The 19163-nt window shown below is 40.6% G+C and overlaps 1 protein-coding gene across 12 annotated transcripts in view; it reads right to left on the bottom strand.

Moving 5' to 3' along the window:
• phf14 (PHD finger protein 14) overlaps nt 1-19163 on the bottom strand; it is a 309934-nt gene that overhangs the window by 185242 nt on the left and 105529 nt on the right. For 11 of the 12 annotated variants that reach the window (XR_005942595.1, XR_005942597.1, XR_005942596.1 and 8 more), the window contains exons 8-10: nt 17489-17635; nt 12301-12571; nt 11869-11975 (exon numbers count right to left, since the gene is read on the bottom strand). Coding sequence is in view for 9 of the 12 variants with exons in the window: in XM_041183757.1 (XP_041039691.1) it covers nt 11869-11975; nt 12301-12571; nt 17489-17635 (525 nt within the window). In the remaining 3 variants the exon portion in view is untranslated. The remainder of the gene's footprint in view (nt 1-11868; nt 11976-12300; nt 12572-17488; nt 17636-19163) is intronic. The other variant, XM_041183763.1, reaches the window with a different exon arrangement.

Raw genomic sequence — 19163 nt, 5'->3', positions numbered from 1 at the left:
CATCCTGACTTGGAACTATATCGCCGTTCCTTCATTGTTGCTGGGTCAAAATCCTAAAGCTCTCTTCTTAACAGCACAGTGGGTGCACCTACATCACATGGGCTGCAGCGGTTCAAGAAAGCGGCTCAATACCACCTTCTCATGGGTAATAAATGCTGGCTTAGCCAGAAATGCCCACATCCCGTGAATGAATTAAAAAAGCTATCTGGCATGAATTTCACAAATGTTTATCAAAATCCATCTGGTTTAAATATTGCAACCATTTTGATGCTTCTGAGTGCAGAAATGGAATGGAGATGTCAACACCATATTCAAAGGAATATTCATTTTGGAGGAATCATCTACAGAGATCATGTATACAGTCACGATGTCAGAAATCAGAAGTTAGGTTAAGAATTTGTTCTAGTTTGTGCATGTTAGTACTACAAAATAAGAGCATGCATCTCCATTAAGAGAAGGATTTCACCCAATTTAGAAAAAAAAGTTTAACAAGGCAGCACATTATATCAAAAAATTGCATTTTAGTTTTAAACCCTATCCAGAATTATGCAACATGGTTTCTTTAGTTCTCAGGATTAAATATATAGTATAAGGGGCTGGTACATAGAGGGTTAATGTGGGACTGAGAAAAGTACTGCCCACATATTGATGTAAGGATGCACATGATCCAGATTCAGGGTCAGTGTGGTGTTGGACAGAGTCACGTGCAAACCTATGTATGGTGACAGCTCCGAGTTTGTACTGTTTACTGTACGTGTAAATAGTTCTACTAATTAATGAAGCCTTACAGTTAACCTACAGAAGACTACGGTACTTCTTTAAGAAAAACCGATTTGTAACTAACAGCCTCCCAACATTGTGGCAGCAACTGGGCAAAAACATAGAACCTTGCTAAAATGCAGACAAACCAAAAATGCTGGAAAACTGAGAAAAATACAACCAAGTATTCTGACCTGTAAAGAAGTTTCTAAATAAGAGGTGTAGAGAAAAAAAATCCCCAGAAAAAGCTCCACAGAAAGGCCTGGAAGCTGAAGGCAGAGATTAAAAATTCTTTACTGCATCCAAAGAATCCATTCAATCTCCTTTGGAAGCCCAGCTTCAGAATGTAGTTGACAGAACCTGCAAGGGTGAGCTAAATCTTTTAAAATGCAGCAAGCCCTGAGAACTCCTTTAAGTAATTCAGTGTCAGAAACCTGCCGCTAAAATCGACAGAAAAAGAGAAAAAATTTAAATAACGAGAATCTCTCCAGCTCAGTTAAAAAAAACAGAAGCCACAATTCGACCACCTCAACAGTTTACAAAGTAAACCACTGAACAAAATAAATCTGCAGGCAGCTGAACTAGGCAGTCATTTTTAGAAAAAAAATTCCAAGAAGAGCACCATTGCCATTTTGCGGAGTCCACCAAAACCAGCAAGCATGGGAAATCCCTTTGTCTCAGAGTGAACACCAATGCCATCTTGAAATTCAGACATCTCTTAAAGCTGCGTATACACTTGTAAGATTTTTTAACATGGATCATAATGCCACATTTGCAAGTCAATTCAGACTAATCCAAAGCCCATGCCAATCACAAAATTGGGGAAAAGATTCTTAAGATACAGTATCGCTTCAGGTTTAAATAAAAAGTCAGAAGAAAACAGGTGAACATGATGCTTTAGTCGATAGGCCCGATTACAAACAGCATAATGGTAAGACGGGGAATTAATGAATCATCTGCAAAATTCAAAGAGGTACCAAAATTATTCAACGTTTACTTTAATATGAGAAGCAATAAAATACTCCAAACAGCTAAATTCAATGAAAGTCCAACTGTCAAGGGAACCAGTCATTTCATTCATCAATGATTTGTACAGGATGGCAGAAGTTTATGAGTACGGAGATTTAAAGTTTGAGCTCATCAGAGCAGAATAGTGGTGGGAGGACTGAATGATGCACTCTGACCTTCTGCAAGCAAACGAAAATCTAGCCCTAGAAAATGCAGTTCAGATAGTTAGGCAGTCAGAACTCCATGAGTAGCACAGAACGATCTTTAAGGCAAGGGAATAAAACATGGTGCAAAGGCCAGCCTCAGTCCAGCTAGTTAAGCCACAAAGACAGCACTGTGAAGCAAAGCACCCTCATAGGCAAGATCTATGTGCTGCATGTGCAGCTCAATGCTTCCAAAGCATCAGGATTGGACACAACGGCAAACTGTGCAAGGCAAAAACTCTGAAACACATGAAGGCCCAAAGATGATCCACAAGGTCAAGGCTGCAAATGCAGAAGACACACAGCCATGCTTCTTGGGTGAGGTCAAAGATCTTGCTTTCTCATTTTGGAATGCAGACATTTGCAGTCAATGGCCATCTAACAAATTTTAAATTTAAATTAAAGGAACCAGCGTGGTAATCCTGTCAAACAAAAAACAATGGCTTAAAGACCTCTGGCTTCAAACAACAGACACACCACTTTATGGGTCTGGAGAAATCCGACTTCCAGTCATTGTTATGATCCTGGAACCACTGAGGTATGGCAGAAAACAGATGTTTGAGCTGATGTATGTCACCCGTAACCAGCCTCTTTCCTGAAAAGGGATGCCTGCGTAGCCTTGGATCTCCTCCAGGCAGCAGAGGATGTCAATACAGCCACTGTCACTAGCTAACCAGAACTGCATGGTCACGAATACTCGAACACTAAAGAATATTCAGACTCTGCTCCAGCTCTGAACTGTTTTCTCTCTTTACAGAACAGGTTTGTCAATTCCCGTTACAGGTCAGGTCCTGGAAAACCCTCAATTGTCAGACCAGCCAAGCGCCCAGCAGGTAACCACAGTGTCTCCAGTGGAAGAAGTGAAAAACAGTTATCAGCAGTCTGCAAGCCCTCTATGTCCTGCCCTGATGAAGATAGAGCAGGTCAACACTGCACCCACTCTGTATATGCTGCAACTCCTAGCTGGCATTCCAAAGCCACAAGAGATATTGGAACCTGGTAGCAGCTGTCCAAGGCCAACAACGAAATGCATGGATGAGCGCACCACTAAGCCTTTTCCTCATCACAGGAATGCTCTTCCTCAGCCACAGAGGACATTGAGATGACCCACACAATAACAGAAAAAGTGAGAGAGACGAGGAGGCAAACACAATGGGTTCATCCACCCTGCAAAAATTGAGCTAGATTAGCAGTAACTACCAATCAATGCAACCGATGAACCAAACAAGTGCGGTTTGACACAAAGGAATGGAATAAAAGAATGAAAGCATTCCCAGATGGCAGCTCAACCTCCAGATCAACAAGAAAAATCAGCAACAGCAGGACCTACCACTCCTCTGACAGAACTGTGAGCGAGATATGGAAGGGTTATAGAGCTTCCAGACAGCCTGAAACTTTAAATTCAAGGACTAGAAGGGGGAGATGGGTAGTGATGATGTAGTACTAGTGAGAAGGTAATAACAACATAAATGTATGGGAGTGATAACAATCTAAGGCGTGAAGTAAATTAGTAAAACTCCAAACAAACTGGGTGAAGACTTGGGGGGAGGTGTAGTATAAGGTAAGACGCATATAGGGTTAAGGTGGGACTAAGTACAGTACGGCACATAGTGATGTAAGGATGCACATGACCCAAACCCTCTGGTGTTGGACAGAGCCATGTGCAGACCGAAGCAAGGAGACAGCTCCTAGTTTGTACTCGTTACCGTACATGTGTAAATAGTTCTTGTATTTAAAGATTTACAGTTAACCTATAGAAGACTACGAAGAGGCTTCTTTAAGACATACCAATCTGTAACCAACACCCTCCCAACAAAATACAACAGTGTTAGTGCATAATTAAGATTTACAAAATCTTCTCAAATGTTCATATTAAAACTAACAGACTAAAAACAATCTCTTACACAAGACGATATGAAGTGAGGTGTAACATTTGGCAAACTCCAAACTGCAATTGTCACCTGAATGCCACACAGCAAAATGATATTTTGCAGAACAAAAAAAAAGTGTAAACCATAAGCATAAGATATACTGTAATGGAGGCAGGTTGCTCAAACCCTTGTCAGGTTCCAGCATCTCTTGTGGCTTTAGCATGCCGGCTAGGAGTTGCAGCATATGCACAGTGGTTGCAGTGTTGACCTGCTTTACTGTCGTCAGGGCTAGGGGTAGGGGTTGAGCTGGTGACAGTGATTGCTGATTGCTCTGCATTGAGCATAGTATTAAAGGTCCTCTCACACCATTCCTGTGGTCAGGGAAATCGAGATGAGTCAAGCTCGGATGACTCAAAATGATGAAACAAAATTCTGGTTATGTCGAAGTCATCAACCATTCCTCCCAGCAGAATAGCAAATTCCATACAGCGATGTCCGTGATAAGTCGAAATTCTACACTGGTAATTCCAGGTTAGCTGAATGTGTCTAAGCTTGCCATATGATCAATCAGAGCAGAGCTTGGCCACACAATAGCATGAAATCACGGAGCACTGGGGCAAGCGATCATTTGACTCAAGATCCTATCATGAATGGATGTGCAAAACCTGCAAGTATGACTAAACCTTAGAGAAATTTAAAAGTGTTATCAATCAGAGAGAAGGTAACATCGACAGTAGAACTTAGTTCCTTTGGTCCCATGCAGGGCAGTAAGACTTCGACAACGGCCCTAGTCCAACACAATATCCAGTTCTGTTGAAGGGTGATGAGGACTCGAAACGTCAACTCTTTTCTTCTCCGCTGATGCTGCCAGACCTGCTGAGTTTTTCCAGGTAATACTGTTCTTGTTTTGGATTTCCAGCATCTGCAGTTTTTTGTTTTTAACAATATCCTTCACCCCAGCCCAGGTGCTGTCCTGTCCTTGATGTCCTCCTTAAATGTACTTTGCCAGGTTTTTTGCTGGCCGCATCTTCTTTATCCATATAGTGGTGCCCATGTTACTGCCACTCTGGGAGGCCAGGAGGCAAAATATGTGCCAGTCTCAGTTATCTCTCTGTTACAATGTCCCACAGGCACCAATGACCAGTACTCTACAGCACTTATTCATTTTTGATGCTCTCTCTCCATGTAATATCCAGGATCTTATATAGGTAATGCTGGTGAAACACATCTAACTAAGATGACACCTCCGCTGTTCTCTTGCATGTCTTGCTGGCACAGGTTGCATAGTTGGTACTACTCTGGACTTGTAGAGATGCAGCTTCACGACCATGTTCATTTAGAGAATCACAGAGTGATGGTGTTGCATGCTCAGACCGTGTGGAACTATTGGAAGACTGCTTTGCCTATGCTTGTGTGGGCATCAATGTCTCTATCAACCTCCCTCGAGACATTGCTTCCTAGATAGGGGAAGTGGTCGACATCCTCGATGATCTGTTGCCTGATGGCGATGGGAGGACCCGCTTGCCATCTGGTCATCATTGTCTTGGTCTTCTCGCAAGATGCGCAGACCAAGCTTGGCACTGCTACTCTCAAGACCGGTGGTTATGTCTTGCAGCATGCAAGATTCATTGGCCAGCAAGGCGATGTTGCTTGCAAAAGCCAGGTCTGTCAACCAGTGGTGTTGCCATGGGAGACCAAAGTCTCCACCCACCTCCAACTTCTTCATTATGAAATCAATAAACAGGAGGAAAAGGAATGAGCAGAGCAGGTAGCTTTGCTCTACTCCTGTAATGGTGTTCAAGGAGTCTGTTGCGTCCATTCTAGTCTTGATGCAGGAGTTGGAGTTATGGTATAACGCTTTGAAGCACTTTATTCTGCAAAGTTGACACATCAACTTGTTATGAAAATGAGGCTTGCCTTGATGCTGAGAGCAGAGGTCAGGACCTTCAACTCCTGATGAATCTCGGAGATTTTGCACATGTGCAGACAGGGAGTGGAATGCACATGCACAGTTCTACATTTTCACGTACTGTGGGCCCTGCGCGCCCTGCGCAAGAAGGAAAATGGCATGAAAACCTGGGTCAGGTGACCAGGATAAGGGTGCCATGGAATAATAGTGTCCCAAGCAGGGGATAGGGAGAGATGCCAAAGACAGAGTCCAAGAGAGGGGTCAGATTCAGGAAAAGGTCCCAGTTCAGATCAAAAAGGAGCAGAGAAAAACAGCTCCAAATAAGAAAAGGCTTCGAGTAGCAGACTTAACTGAAGAGGGCTCAAAGGAAACCCTGGTAATTGAAGAGGGCTCAGAAGTAGACTTGAAGATCCAAGAAGGCAGCCTCTGGGGACTGTGTGTTGCGGACCACTGGGGCAAAGGTATCACGTGGGAGCAGTAGTGTTCTGCTCGACGTGGCCAAAGATTTGAAGTTGTACTTGAGGTAGAAATGCGAAAGCTTGAGCTGGAGTTTCAAAGGGAAATAAATTACGCATCATGAACTGGCTAGACAACAGCTTAGGTTAGGGGGGGGGAAAGAGAGTCTAGTAATGCAGATGAGGAAGTGAGTCCCATTCCAAGCTTTGATATAATTAAGTCTTCATCTAAAGCCAAAGTTCACTGAAGGTGGAGTTGAGAGATATTGTATCTCATTTAAAATACATGGACTCTCATTTTGCACGTGTTTTGGTCAGAAAGGCCATATGTATTCAAGCATTTCCAAAGAACAAGCCTCAGATTATGAGGTAGTTAAACCTGCAATACTTAATGCTTATGTGCTTGCCCCTGAAACATATTAATTGAATTTTCAGACTTTAAAGAAAAGACCAAATGAAATGTCTGTAGAATTTGCTAGGGAGAAATAAATGTTGTGGGACCAGTGGTTTCAATACCTGAAGTTAGAACAAAATTTTGAGAATGTGAGGGAGCCAATGATACTGGAAGAATTTTGAAACATCATCCCAATAGCAATTAGGTCGCACATGAAAGGCTATAGGGTTTCTAATGTACAGGAAGCAGTGGTTCTGGCAAATGGATATTATATATCACATAGGGGCAGTAGATCTCCATTTGTAAATCCATAAGGAAGCTGGAGAAATAAAAAAAGAGCCGCGCTTTATGGGGGAGGCAAAAGCTGTTCCAGCTCAGGAAAATGATAGCGTAGAGGATAAAACTGATGTAAAGAAACCAGTATGCTTTTATTGCCATAAGACAGGGCACCTCAAAGCCCATTGTTGGAAGCTGAATGGTCAACAGATGGCAGTAATAGGAATGCTTTACAAGTCTTTAGAAAAGGTTGTACCAAAAAGAGAAATGGGTGTTAAAACCATAGCTATAGAACAAGTGAAACATGTTCCCTCAGAGCCTACTAGAAAAGGGCATATAGCGTAGGATAGTCAAGGGAATTCTTCCTTGACTACCGCTAAAATGAGTCAAATTACTGGAGGGTTTAGAGGCTTTGTCTCAAAAGGAGGTGTTCCCTTACTCCTCTAACAAAGCAAATAAACAAATTAATATTTTGAGATACCCCGAGGCAAGTCATCATTGAAGGTGGTTGATGACACAATTTGTGTTCCAGACGGTTTGAATCAGGAGAAAAAATATTAATAGGGGGTATTAATGGGATTTATGAACCTGTTCCTTTGTGTAAAGTCAATTTAGGAAGTGACTTAGTAATTGGAATTGTTACTGTGACAATTGTTCCTTGATTAGCTATTGAAAGGGTAGATTATATCCTGGGTCATGATTTGGCCTGCATAGGCAGTACTATGGCAAGGACTGTGCTGCAGCAGGTGCTTGATCAAGTCAAACTCCTAAAAATTGCTGTGACCAAACATGAGAAACTTATTGTCGATAAAGAGCAATTAAAGGAAAATCTGATTAATGCAGAGAACCAACTTTCACACACGAAAGGTGAGTTTGTTAATGAAAAGCAAGAACTGATGACAACACTTCGAGTGTCAGTTACAGTAAAAGGAATTGCTGATGAATCGGAATAGTTGGTAGAAACCAAAACTGATGAGCTGTAGGAATTTCACTGTGAAAAGAGCAAAGAGATTCTTGAACAGCGATGTATTTCTGAGAACATGAAGATGAGATGAGATGTGTGGTACTGAAGGGAAAATCCAAGCTTTAAAACCAGATAAGGAAAATTTTTAGAAACAGATTGCGAACCTAACAAGTGAATGGATAGAACCTAAGGAACAGTCAGTGACCATGGAAGAAAGATTCTGAAATGAACTGATGCCTATGTGAAATTTTAAGCTTTTATAAGGGCTCCACAAATAACTCTGAAACAAAAATAACTAAACTCATTAGCGTAGTTGCTGAGCTGAATGAAAATATTAATAAGAACTAGAAAATAAAAGAGTAAACAAATGCTTGGATAAAATTGTGAAAGAAAGGGAGATGAAGGTTCCATTTGTCAAGAGTCACCAGGAAGAATATGAACATGTGCAAACTTAAAGGACCCATTGAAGGCATGTTTCCATTTACAGAGGAGAAGAGTTAAAGTTGAGAAACCTAAGCAAGTCATTTGTATTACATAGCATGAATAATATGCATCCTTATGCGAAGAGGGGAAGACTGCTGGAGTATTGGTTTGTTATCACAACAGCAAGATTGAAAACCCTGGTACAAAATAGAGATACAAACTTGTCAAGATTTTTCTAAAGAAAACTTTAATGTATCTTCACTACCTTTTGTTGGCCATGAAACTATTATGGCCAAAAACATTTAATTATTGGTGTTCTATTCAGAGTTTAAAGGAAGTGTGTAGGAAATAAGGCAATTTCTGAGTTATAAATCCATGATGTCTAAATCCTGCTAATTTTACTTGTTATATATACTGGCTTTTGTTTTGGTTAAATCTTTGTAATTTTATAATATGATATGTGTAATTGTGCAACAAAAGGAAAAGATTATCTGCATAGTATGTTATAAGGTATTTGTTAGAAGTTTCTGATATTAAGTACTTCTTATAAAGAAACTTAAGCCATTGTAAAGAAACCTTCACTGTTGTGAAGCTTTCTTTCTTTCAACTAAGTTGTTATAAAAACTAGACTTACCTTGGTATTGAGCGTGGACTTCAACTCCCAATGAACCTCGGAGCTTTTGCGCATGCATAGACAGGGAGCAGGCGGCACATGCGCAGTTCTACATTTTCACGTTCTGTGGGCCCAGCACGCCTGTGCAAGAAGGAAAATGGCGTGAAAACCTGCGTCAGGTGACCAGGGGCGGAGCGCCATGGAAGAGTAGTGTCCCAGGCAAGGAACAGGAAGGGGTCCCAAAAGGAAGGAGAGGTTCCAAACGAAGAGCCCCACTGACGGGACAGGGACGGGAAAAGGCCCCAGCTCAATTAAAGAAGAACAAGGAAAAATGGCTCCAAATAAGAAAAGAGCTCCAGATAGCAGACTTTAAATGAAGCGAGCTCAAGGAAAGCCTTGGTAATCAAAGAGGGGTCAGAAGAAACCATGAAGATCCAAAAACGAAGCCAAAGGTTGGTGACTCGGTGCTGTGAAATTATCCTGTTGAGTTGTTCTGTTCTGTGAGGCTGAAGAGCTGAAGTTGTGCTTGTGAGCTTACGTTCAAGTGTATGCTCGGGAATCCAGTGGAACGGAATCTCAGCAGGCGAGAATGAAACCTTGTGAGGAAGGCCATTGTTGCACTGTCTGAGTTGGAGCGACTTTTGGATAGAATTTCAAAGTGGGATCTTTGAAGGCGAATATTGGAACCCCTCATGAGAGAGAGGGACAGAGTTTCAGAGCGATTGGTTGATTGCGTCTTGATTATATCTGCCATATGTTGTGTGGTGTGTTTGACCACAATTGGCTTGTTAATTCACATGTACCTTAAACTTCCCCTGAATGCAGAGTATAAAATAGATATTGTAAATTGTTTTGTATTTCTCACCTTATCTCGTAAAGTTCAATATTGTATGTTCAAAGTGGAATCTTGTGGCTTTCTTCATTGAGCAAGTGTCCTGAATCTCAAATTTTGTCTACTTAAACAAAACTTTATCGGCCCCTAACTAGGTATTATCAATAACTTGGGGGTTTGGCCAAGAATCATAAGTGGAAAACCATGACACAAACTAGAAAGTGGGCTCGTAAAGGAGTGGGGGATTCTGTCATCGAGTTTGTCCACCATTACGAAACACAAGGCAAACATCTTGGAATAGTTGGCAAGCAGGCATTCTCTCCAGCAAGGAAGAGGATGAAAACGGCTGCATACCCTGTTGTCGAAGAAGCTCTGCTAATATAATTCAAGGCAGCCAAAGCAGAGGACAATCTCCTTGCCAATCAATCCTGCAGGAAACACAAGTCGCCCTTGCAAAGAAGATGGGCCACATGGCATTCACTTGCAGCAACAGATGGCTGGACTGATTGAAGAAAAGGCTCTGCATTGTCTTCCCTGCAGTGAATGGTGAGGATGAGGTGGTTACGGCAGCAATGACAGATGATCGAGTTCAAAATGGTCTTGCCCACTTCTTTTGGTGCGTACTCGTTCAAGATATTTCTAATGCAGATGAAACCAGACTGTTTTTACCATCTTATGCCAGACCGCTCTTTGATGTTTAAAGTGAAACATCTAACTGTGGAAAGCAGAGCAAGGAACTCTTCGCTGTTATGCTCTGCACCAACATGGATGGTACCGGAAAGCTGCAGCTTCTTGTGGTATGCAAGTCCAAGAAGCCAGATTCCTTCACACGTCAAGACACTACCTGCACAATATGAGGCTAACAACACTGCCTGGATGGCCTCCAACATTTTTGAGATGTGGGGATGACCCACATCAAGGAAAGAAAAGGAAGATTGTCATCATTCAGGCAAGCTCCTGCAAATGGATCAGGGGGTGATTAGGAACCTGAAAATCCACTACCAATGGCAGCTGATCTCTCAGGTTATTGAGGTCATCGCTAAGAAGGAGTTCAATCTAATCATACCACAGGCCATGTTCATGATGAAAAAGGTGTGGAAGATGGTGACAGAAGTCACAACTGCCAAATGCTTCCACCACACTGGGTTCAAAAAGGTTACAACTGCACAAGATGTTGAAAATGAGGAAGAGGCAGGGCGAGGTCAACCATCCGAGATGAGGCTGTGCGAAGCATGCATGGAAATTCCATCTGAGAAAACCATGGAAAATTACACAAAAGTGGACGATGCCACACGTCGCACGATGGAACTGACTGATGATGCCATCGTAGATGTAGTAAATTCTTCATCCGAGGAGCCCAATGACCCAGAAGAATGCAATAATTGCCCGCCTGCTCGCCCACCTATTTCCCTAGCCGATGCCATAAAAGCCGTGGAGATGCTCTAGGATATTGCATTGCAATATGAAAACACCGAAAATATGTTTGACAGTGTTGAAGATATGGCCGACTTTATTGCACACATCCAGAAACAGCACGCTAAGCAGAAAAAGATTACAGAGTTTTTGCGGAGCTAACTTCCGGCTTTTATCAATGCAAGTCCCCAGCATTTTTCAAGGTCAGGTCATTTTAAGATGTGAACAAAACGAATAAACACTTTTTCACACATTTACTGCTTTACTGTGTTTCATTTGGCATTTGAATGTTGTTTTTGACATAGGCCACATTTGTAGACATATTGGGTTACATAGAGACGCATCTATGTGAGAACGGTGCCTCCTCAGCTGCTGCGAAGCTCCATATAACAAGAATTTGGAGGTGGATCCCCTGAAATTCGGCACATCAAGATTTTGTTTCTAGTCTCTCCCTTCTGCATCTCGTTTCATCAAAAAGAAATGGATGGCAATTCCTTAGTAAGGATCCTTGAATACAGAGGCTGCCAGTAAACAATTTATCATAAAGATTGTTTTCCGTTTCTAAATAAAATGTAACAGTCAAACTGCCATGAACTCACTTTTATTTCCAATATTCCTGACTTATGTATAATGATTTTGATTCCCTTCCAGGATTACTCCACCCTCTGATATAAATATGAATCTATATATACACACAGAACACATTGAATATAGATCAAGTATAGTGGACACTTGAACTTAACTGTACCTTATTATACTCTACATGAAGTGATTCCTGCTCATTTTGAAGTTTATCCTTTAAGTTCTTTTGTTCACAAATGTTTTCCTGTATCTGCATCATGCGCATGTTCCTCTCTATAAACAGAACAGATGGAATTAAGAGACTGGAAGCTAATAAAATGCCAGTCAAATAAATTAGTTAACAATAGTTAACAAGTATGTAAAATATCAGAATGCAGTCAATAGCTTAATTTTCTGGACATATTGAACCAATATACACATGTACCTTCAGTAAATAACCACAAAATTAAGACCGGTGAATTTAGCCCCAGCCTTTGTTCAAGAGTGAAGTGTTTCTTGCAATATGAAAAATAGTAGCACGTGGAATTTTACCCCAGGAATTAGTGAAGAATTTAATTTAAGAGAATTATTTTCAATCCTGTTTTTTTTGTTTCCATACCGAGATAATAATTCACAAAGTCAGCAGTCAAAGCTGGCTGCTTGTGCTTTCTCCTGCCATCTACACTGGAGTTGGTATCTAGCGTGTCTACAGGGAAAATGTCTGTGCTAATTCCCATCAGTTCAGCTTTCCGCATAAGCTTGCGTATCACTGAGGCGCTACTGGTGAGTGGTCGTGGCAGCTTCTCCCTGGGAACCCATGCATTGGGTTTGGTGCTGCGAGCTAGCTCCACTTTAGCACGATATTGCTGCAGTCTTGTAGTAATGCGAGCCTAAACATAAAGGAAATTTTAAGTATCATCAACAATACTAAATTGAACACTGAAGCATGTTTTACATTAAAATTAGAAAAAATATTTTTGAGAACATAACATTAGCAGAACTTCATTTATTATGGTTACACTTTTAAGTCAAAACACATTTTAGTTCCTCAACATTCATCATTTTAACAAAATTATCCATCATGTGGTGCAACAGAAGTATGAATTTGCCTAATTTCAAATGCTTCTTAATCTGAACTACAAAAAGAGTTTAATCTCCACTGGTTATATTTTTAGTGTGCACTGGTGAACTGGTAGACGCTCTGCCTATTCCTTTTGCAACAACCACTGATTTTAGTCTCTTCATCCATCCCTCCTGCCTCTCATTTAAAATCCTCATTCTCCACTGCCCAGCCAAGTACCATGCAAATAGTCTCAGCCAGATATCTTCACTGATTTTCACCCTCGGCTTTGAACCAAACAACTTCTCATTGGCATTGCTTTCAACCTCCATCTCAACTCATCATGCTTTCACATCCTAGTTCACTACCCTACTATCCTCACTTCATCTTGCCTTCCATATAAATGCCCTAACCATGTTCACGGTTGCTCATTTGAACCTGCCATTTTTTGTGGTCTTGGTACTCGTATTGTGTCAATCAGCGATCACTTGCTATCCACATCTTAATTCCCTTTCTCACCCTTATTTCCTTCTGCAGGAGCACCCTTGGAAAAAACTCTCTCCCAAAGTATTTCCAACTGTACTTTCAAAACCCCTGCTGTCTAGCCTTTGCTCCTCCATTCACCATATCTGCAACTACCTGCTCAACCACATCTTCACCTGCGATGCCCCAAGTCCCCATTAAAATCATTATTTTATCTCACCTTGGTCACGCCCCTGATTAAGGTCCACACCTCTGTTCCCTTTAGCCCAAGGAATGCAAACTTAAACCCTTTCTATGGTTTAGCCATTCATCATCAGAAGTGGCAAGACCAAAGATATTGGATCCTGTCCCATCTGCTAAACTACTCACTATTCCAGGATCATCCTAGAATGCAAACATAAGCCCAGGATTCTTTTTCCTACCATCTTCTTAAACTTCTCACCCCTCCTCCACCCTCACCAAAAACAAGTGTGAAGAGCTCATGGACTTCTTTGTCAGTAAGACAGAGACCATCCTTCAGATGCCTGTCACTTCCCTCCTTTCCACTAGCCCAGCAGGCCAAACATGCTCCAAGGTTCTCTGTCAACTTAGCCCAGAACTTGTTTCTCTGCTTTCTTTCCTACACACACCTTCATGCCCTCTCCAACCTCACCTTAACCATGAAACCCACCTTTTGCTCCCTCAAGCCTATTCACACTTAAGCTGCTGACAATCCAGCTTCACTCCCTGGCTCCAAAGTTAACTGATATTGTTAATGGTTGGCTCTTCCAAGGCACTTTAGCCCCTCACCCCGACCCCTTCAAATCTGTTGTCATCACCTCTCTTAAAAAAACCCTCAACCCCATCATCCTTGTAAACTACCCACCCTGTCTCCAATTTTCCTTGCCTCCCAAAGTCTTTGAATGTGTTGTTGCCTCCCAAATCCATGCCCATCTTTCCTGAAACTCCATGTTCAAATCCCTCCAATCAGGTTTCTATACTTGCCACAGCACTGAAACAAGTGATACCCTATGTGACTACGGTAAATTATCCCTCCTCATCCTTCTAGGTCTGCCTGCAGCCCAACACTGTTGATTACGTCAACCTCTTCCAACACCTCTCCTCTGTCGGCTAGCTAGGTGGGCCTGCACTTGCCTGGTTTCATTCTCATCTATCCAGTTGTAGTCAGAGATTCACATATAATGATTTTTCTCCTGCAGTGATACCTTTGGTGTCCCCCAAAGATCTATCCTTGATGCCCCCATATTTCTCATCTAGATGCTGCTCGGCAATGACATAACGTCAGGTTCCACATGTAGGTGATGAAATCCAGCTCTACCTCCTCACCACCTCTATCAACCTCCACCACCCTGCTAGTGTATCTAAATTGTCAAACTGCTTGTTCAGCATCCCTTATTGGATGAGCAGAAATTTCCTCCAACTAAGTAATGAGAAGGCTAAAGCTATTGTCTTCTGCTCCTCTAACAAGACCCAGTCCCTAACCATTGACTCCTTCTCTCTCCCTAGCAATTGTCTGAGGCTGAACCAGGCTATTTGCAACTTTGGTGTCATTGTGACCCTGTAATGAGCTTCTGACCACATATCCTTCCCTTCACTAATCCCACCTATTTCCAACACACTAACATTGCCTGACACCAGCCTTGCCTCAGTTCATCTGCTGCTAAAGTCCTCATCTATGTCTTTGTTACATCTAGACTTGACTATTCCAAAAAATTTCTGGCTGACGTCTCATCTTCCACCCCACACAAACTTAAGCTCATCCAAAACCCTGCTGCCCCTATCTAATCAACTATCGCATCTGTATCCTAACACACCAATTCAAGTTTAACCATCGCTCCTGTGCTCCTGTTAGCAACACCACAATTCTAAAATTCTCATCCTTTTTTTCCAAACCTTCCATGGCCTCACCTCTCCCCATCTCTAATCTCCTCCAGCCCTACAAATCACAACACCCTCTCCAATTCAGGCCTCTTGCGCATCCTCAATTTTAATCAACCACTGGCAGCCATGCATTCAACCACTAGGCTCAAACTCTGGAATTCTCTCCCAAAATCTCTCTACCTCTGTCTCCTCCTTTAAGACACTCTTATGAACCTACCTCTTTTGTCTGCCTTATTATCTTTTTGTGGAGCTCAGTATCAAATTTTGTTTCATAACATTCCAGTGAGATGGTTTGGGACATTTTACGATGTTAAAGATGCTATATGAGTGCAATATTTTGTTTTTGTTGATGAAATGTCTGTTTGAGCTATTTTTAACCCTACAGTTGTTTACCCATTAATAACTAAACAAATTAACTTTGAGATTAAAATAGTGCAGACATAGTTCAAAGTAAACGCATTAACCAGTGCATAAAAAAGTAAAGAAATTACTTAAACTCCTCAGTGCTTTGAATGTGTGACTGCCCAAACATTTAAAAGACATATGCTTTGCATTTTATTTTTTAAAAACAATTATTTTCTTATCTTTAAGATCTGATTTATTTTTCCCTTCAATCGCTGCACGTTTTATAATTTCCCAACTATGACATTGCTTTCTAATTAGTTATCAGGAGGTATCCCAGCTTTCCCCTACCTCCTTTCCCAAGATGCTTCTTTCATTATGTCCTGTGCCAACCTGAATTTACCTTATGAAACAATGAATGAATTTGTACATTTCTTATGCCAATTACTGGGAACTAGAATTAGCAAATTGTGCACAATGACAACATATTTTGAAATTCATCACATTTGTAAAATATAGAGTTGTGAATATCTAGTTAATAATCATATGTTTTAGAATGTAATTTTAGTTTTAGGAATTAAAGGATTAAATGTAAGATAAATGGAAAAGCCTAGTTAAGAAACTGATAAACAACACTAATGTAAACTCAGATCAAACAAGCTTAAGTTTAATTAACCTGTGTTTATCTTACATGGTCAGAGTTGATAATGAAAAAACCTAAACAATAGGTAACCCATCCCTGGACCTCTTAGTAGAACCCAAGAAACTGGAGAAAGCGCAATAATATCCATTAGGGAAATAAATTATTCACATAAGTTACATAATCAAAGAGTTGTGTTGAAGGTAAAAATAATTAGTTCGCATTTCTATTTGAACATCCCAAAGCATGCCATGTTGTCATACAGATGGGCTGCAGAGGCCAGAAGATCCCTCTGTTTAATTTATCTCCCCATGTTTGCTGACAGAAGCAAGTAGTTTAGTTTGGGGAACAGACAGAGGCAGTTGCCATTTTGGTTTGCTGTAGACAGCATCTTACTGGATTGAGAGTGTCAACCAGAGACAAATGCTCATCAGATCTGCAGTTTAATCCGAGAATTCACAGCATAGAATACATGTGGGGGTCAAGCTCAGTTTGGATTTCATGAGGAAAAAACAGCTGGAAAATTTCCTAAACTGCAGCTAGTGGAAGAAATCCATAGTGGTCCTCACAGAGCCATGTGGCAGAAAGCAATCAGCTGAGTTAGCTTGCAAGCTGGGAGATAGCAATTGGGTATCTGCCAGCAACAAGAACAAGGAGCTGAGGCATCCAGAGTAGTGAGGTATTAAATAAATGCTGAAGGATCACTTAGCAAAGAAGCTAATGGAAGGATCCACATAAAATATTACCTCAGAGAATAGCTGGAACACAGAGGAGAACTAAAGTGAATTCCGGAGAGCTGTGACATAACTTCTGGGTTGGTCCCTAAAGGACTAAATGAACCTTCAAGATTCTTATACTGTATGAGAGAATTCTTGGGGGAAGTAAAATGTAGCATTGAGTTCGTAGCATAAGTAATTATAAACTATAGTATTAAGTTAATAGTGCTTGCTTTATTTAATTCTTATATACAATAACGCTTGTTTTTATTTACAAATCATGAATTTTATGGCACAGTCCTGTCAGCTAATTACAGGGTGTTTGGATTTCTCTTCAAACATTAACAGTCCTTAAGAGGATCGTAACAATAGATATGTTTTAGATTTTTGTGCAGCTAATAGACAGAGCTCTAAAGAAAAGCTACAATAATGTTGGTTGCAAGGGTAACCATTACTTTTAATACTGGGTGCATGAGTGAAGTTTGCAATATACTAATATTTCACCTTGATAACTATTAACAATAAGGTTTTGGCATGCTGCAAATAAAAATGCAACGTTTTATTTAAATTTGATCAAATTAATTGATCATATGCGACTGAATTCTTATTTCATTTAACTTGCATGGCTATTTATTTTTTGAACAGAATATTGCTAAGCAGTATGGTGCAGTTCTGGCACCCATACCTGTGCTTCTGGGGTAACATGCTTGTCTCGCTCTTGCAAAGTCATTTTGCAGTAGGACTGTAAAGCTAAATAGTTCTTTCGTTTCCATTTTCTATCAAACTTGTCAGCATGCTGTTTGCAATATGCAAAAAATGGATCAGCTATATCCTGTTCCAAAAGACCAAAAACAGAGACACTTCAATTTTCCATATATAAGGAAATTATTTAAAATCATATCAAGAGCTTTTTCAATTGAAAAGAATTGTCATGGCATCTGTCCTGATTGCCAATCTTTTTTAAAGATAGTCAACAATTACAGCACACAATGTTTCAGACCTCTAAACTGAGCAGCTGGTTGCAATCTACCACAGCAGATGTTTTTACATGCAATAAGCACATATTAACATTTCAAAAACTTGAATATGTAGTGAAATTAGGAACAATTTTTTCCATCGCTTTTCTTCAATTTGAAACGCGCTACACTAAAATCTGACTTCAATAAACTCCTGTTGAAGTTGCACCTCCTCTTGACACAGTGTATACACTCTTCCCTTCACAATTTTGTAACAAAATACAAATAATGTCTTGAATTAAGCTTTGATGTTAAACTTTACCAATAATTACAGGCCTTCTTGCAATGAATGCGGCAATTACTTTTTCTAGTTTCCTAGTTTCCATCCTATCAAAAAGGCTTTGCAAAGGTACTTTGCAAAGCAGGCTCATGACAAAAGTCACAGCAAGGAAAGTCAGGTGCCAATTGGCAGAATTTAATAGCAAAGTGGATTCAAAACAAATTGGAGAGGATTAAAGGTAGTTACTCAGACTGGCAGAAAATACTAGGATCCCAATTTACATAAATGATTTGGACTTGGAATCCAAAGTATAAGAGTCTAAATTAACTAGAAGAGCAAAGGGACCTGGGGGCACAGATTCACAAATCATTAAAGTAGCAACTCAGGTTAACAAATCCACAAGAAATGCAAAAGAACACAGTCTGGAGTATAGTTAATTGAAGTATAATTGAAAAGCAGAGAAGTTATGCTCAATTGATAAAGAACTTTTAACAAAATTATATTCCATTGAAAAACAAAAACTCAGCAAGAAAAATTCATCCGTAGTTTACTAACACAGTTAAGGACAGTATTAGATTAAAAGAGGCTTGTAATCTTGCAAAGAATGTTGTAAGTGAGAGGTTTGGGAGTGTTTTAGAAACTAAAGAGCCACTACGAAGTTGATAAAAGGGAAAACATAGGAGAGAGAAAACTAGATAGGAATATAAAAACAGATGGTAACAGCTTTCACAAGTATATAAAAAGAGAGTAGCTAAAGTAAACAAAAACAGAAACAGAAATACCTGGAAAAACTCAGCAGGTCTGGCAGCATCGGCCGAGAAGAGCGCAGTTGAAGTTTCGAGTCCTCATGACCTGTTGAAGGGTCATGAGGACTCGAAACGTCAACTGTGCTCTTCTACGCCAATGCTGCCAGACCTGCTGAGTTTTTCCAGATATTTCTGTTTCTGTTTTGGATTTCCAGAATCCACAGTTTTTTGCTTTTATCTGTGTAGCTAAAGTAAATGTTGCTTCCCTAGAAACAGAGACAGGAGAAATTACCATGGGGAATGAGGGAATGGCAGAGACAGCGAACAAATATTGTGTGTCCAACTTCACGTCTTCACAGTAGAAGACACAAGTTACAC

Source organism: Carcharodon carcharias, chromosome 3 (assembly GCF_017639515.1).
Source record: "Carcharodon carcharias isolate sCarCar2 chromosome 3, sCarCar2.pri, whole genome shotgun sequence".
In the NCBI taxonomy this organism is placed as follows: Eukaryota; Metazoa; Chordata; class Chondrichthyes; order Lamniformes; family Lamnidae; genus Carcharodon; species Carcharodon carcharias.
The sequence above is the reverse complement of the archived record's forward strand: the minus strand, read 5'-3'. Positions and strand labels throughout refer to the sequence as shown.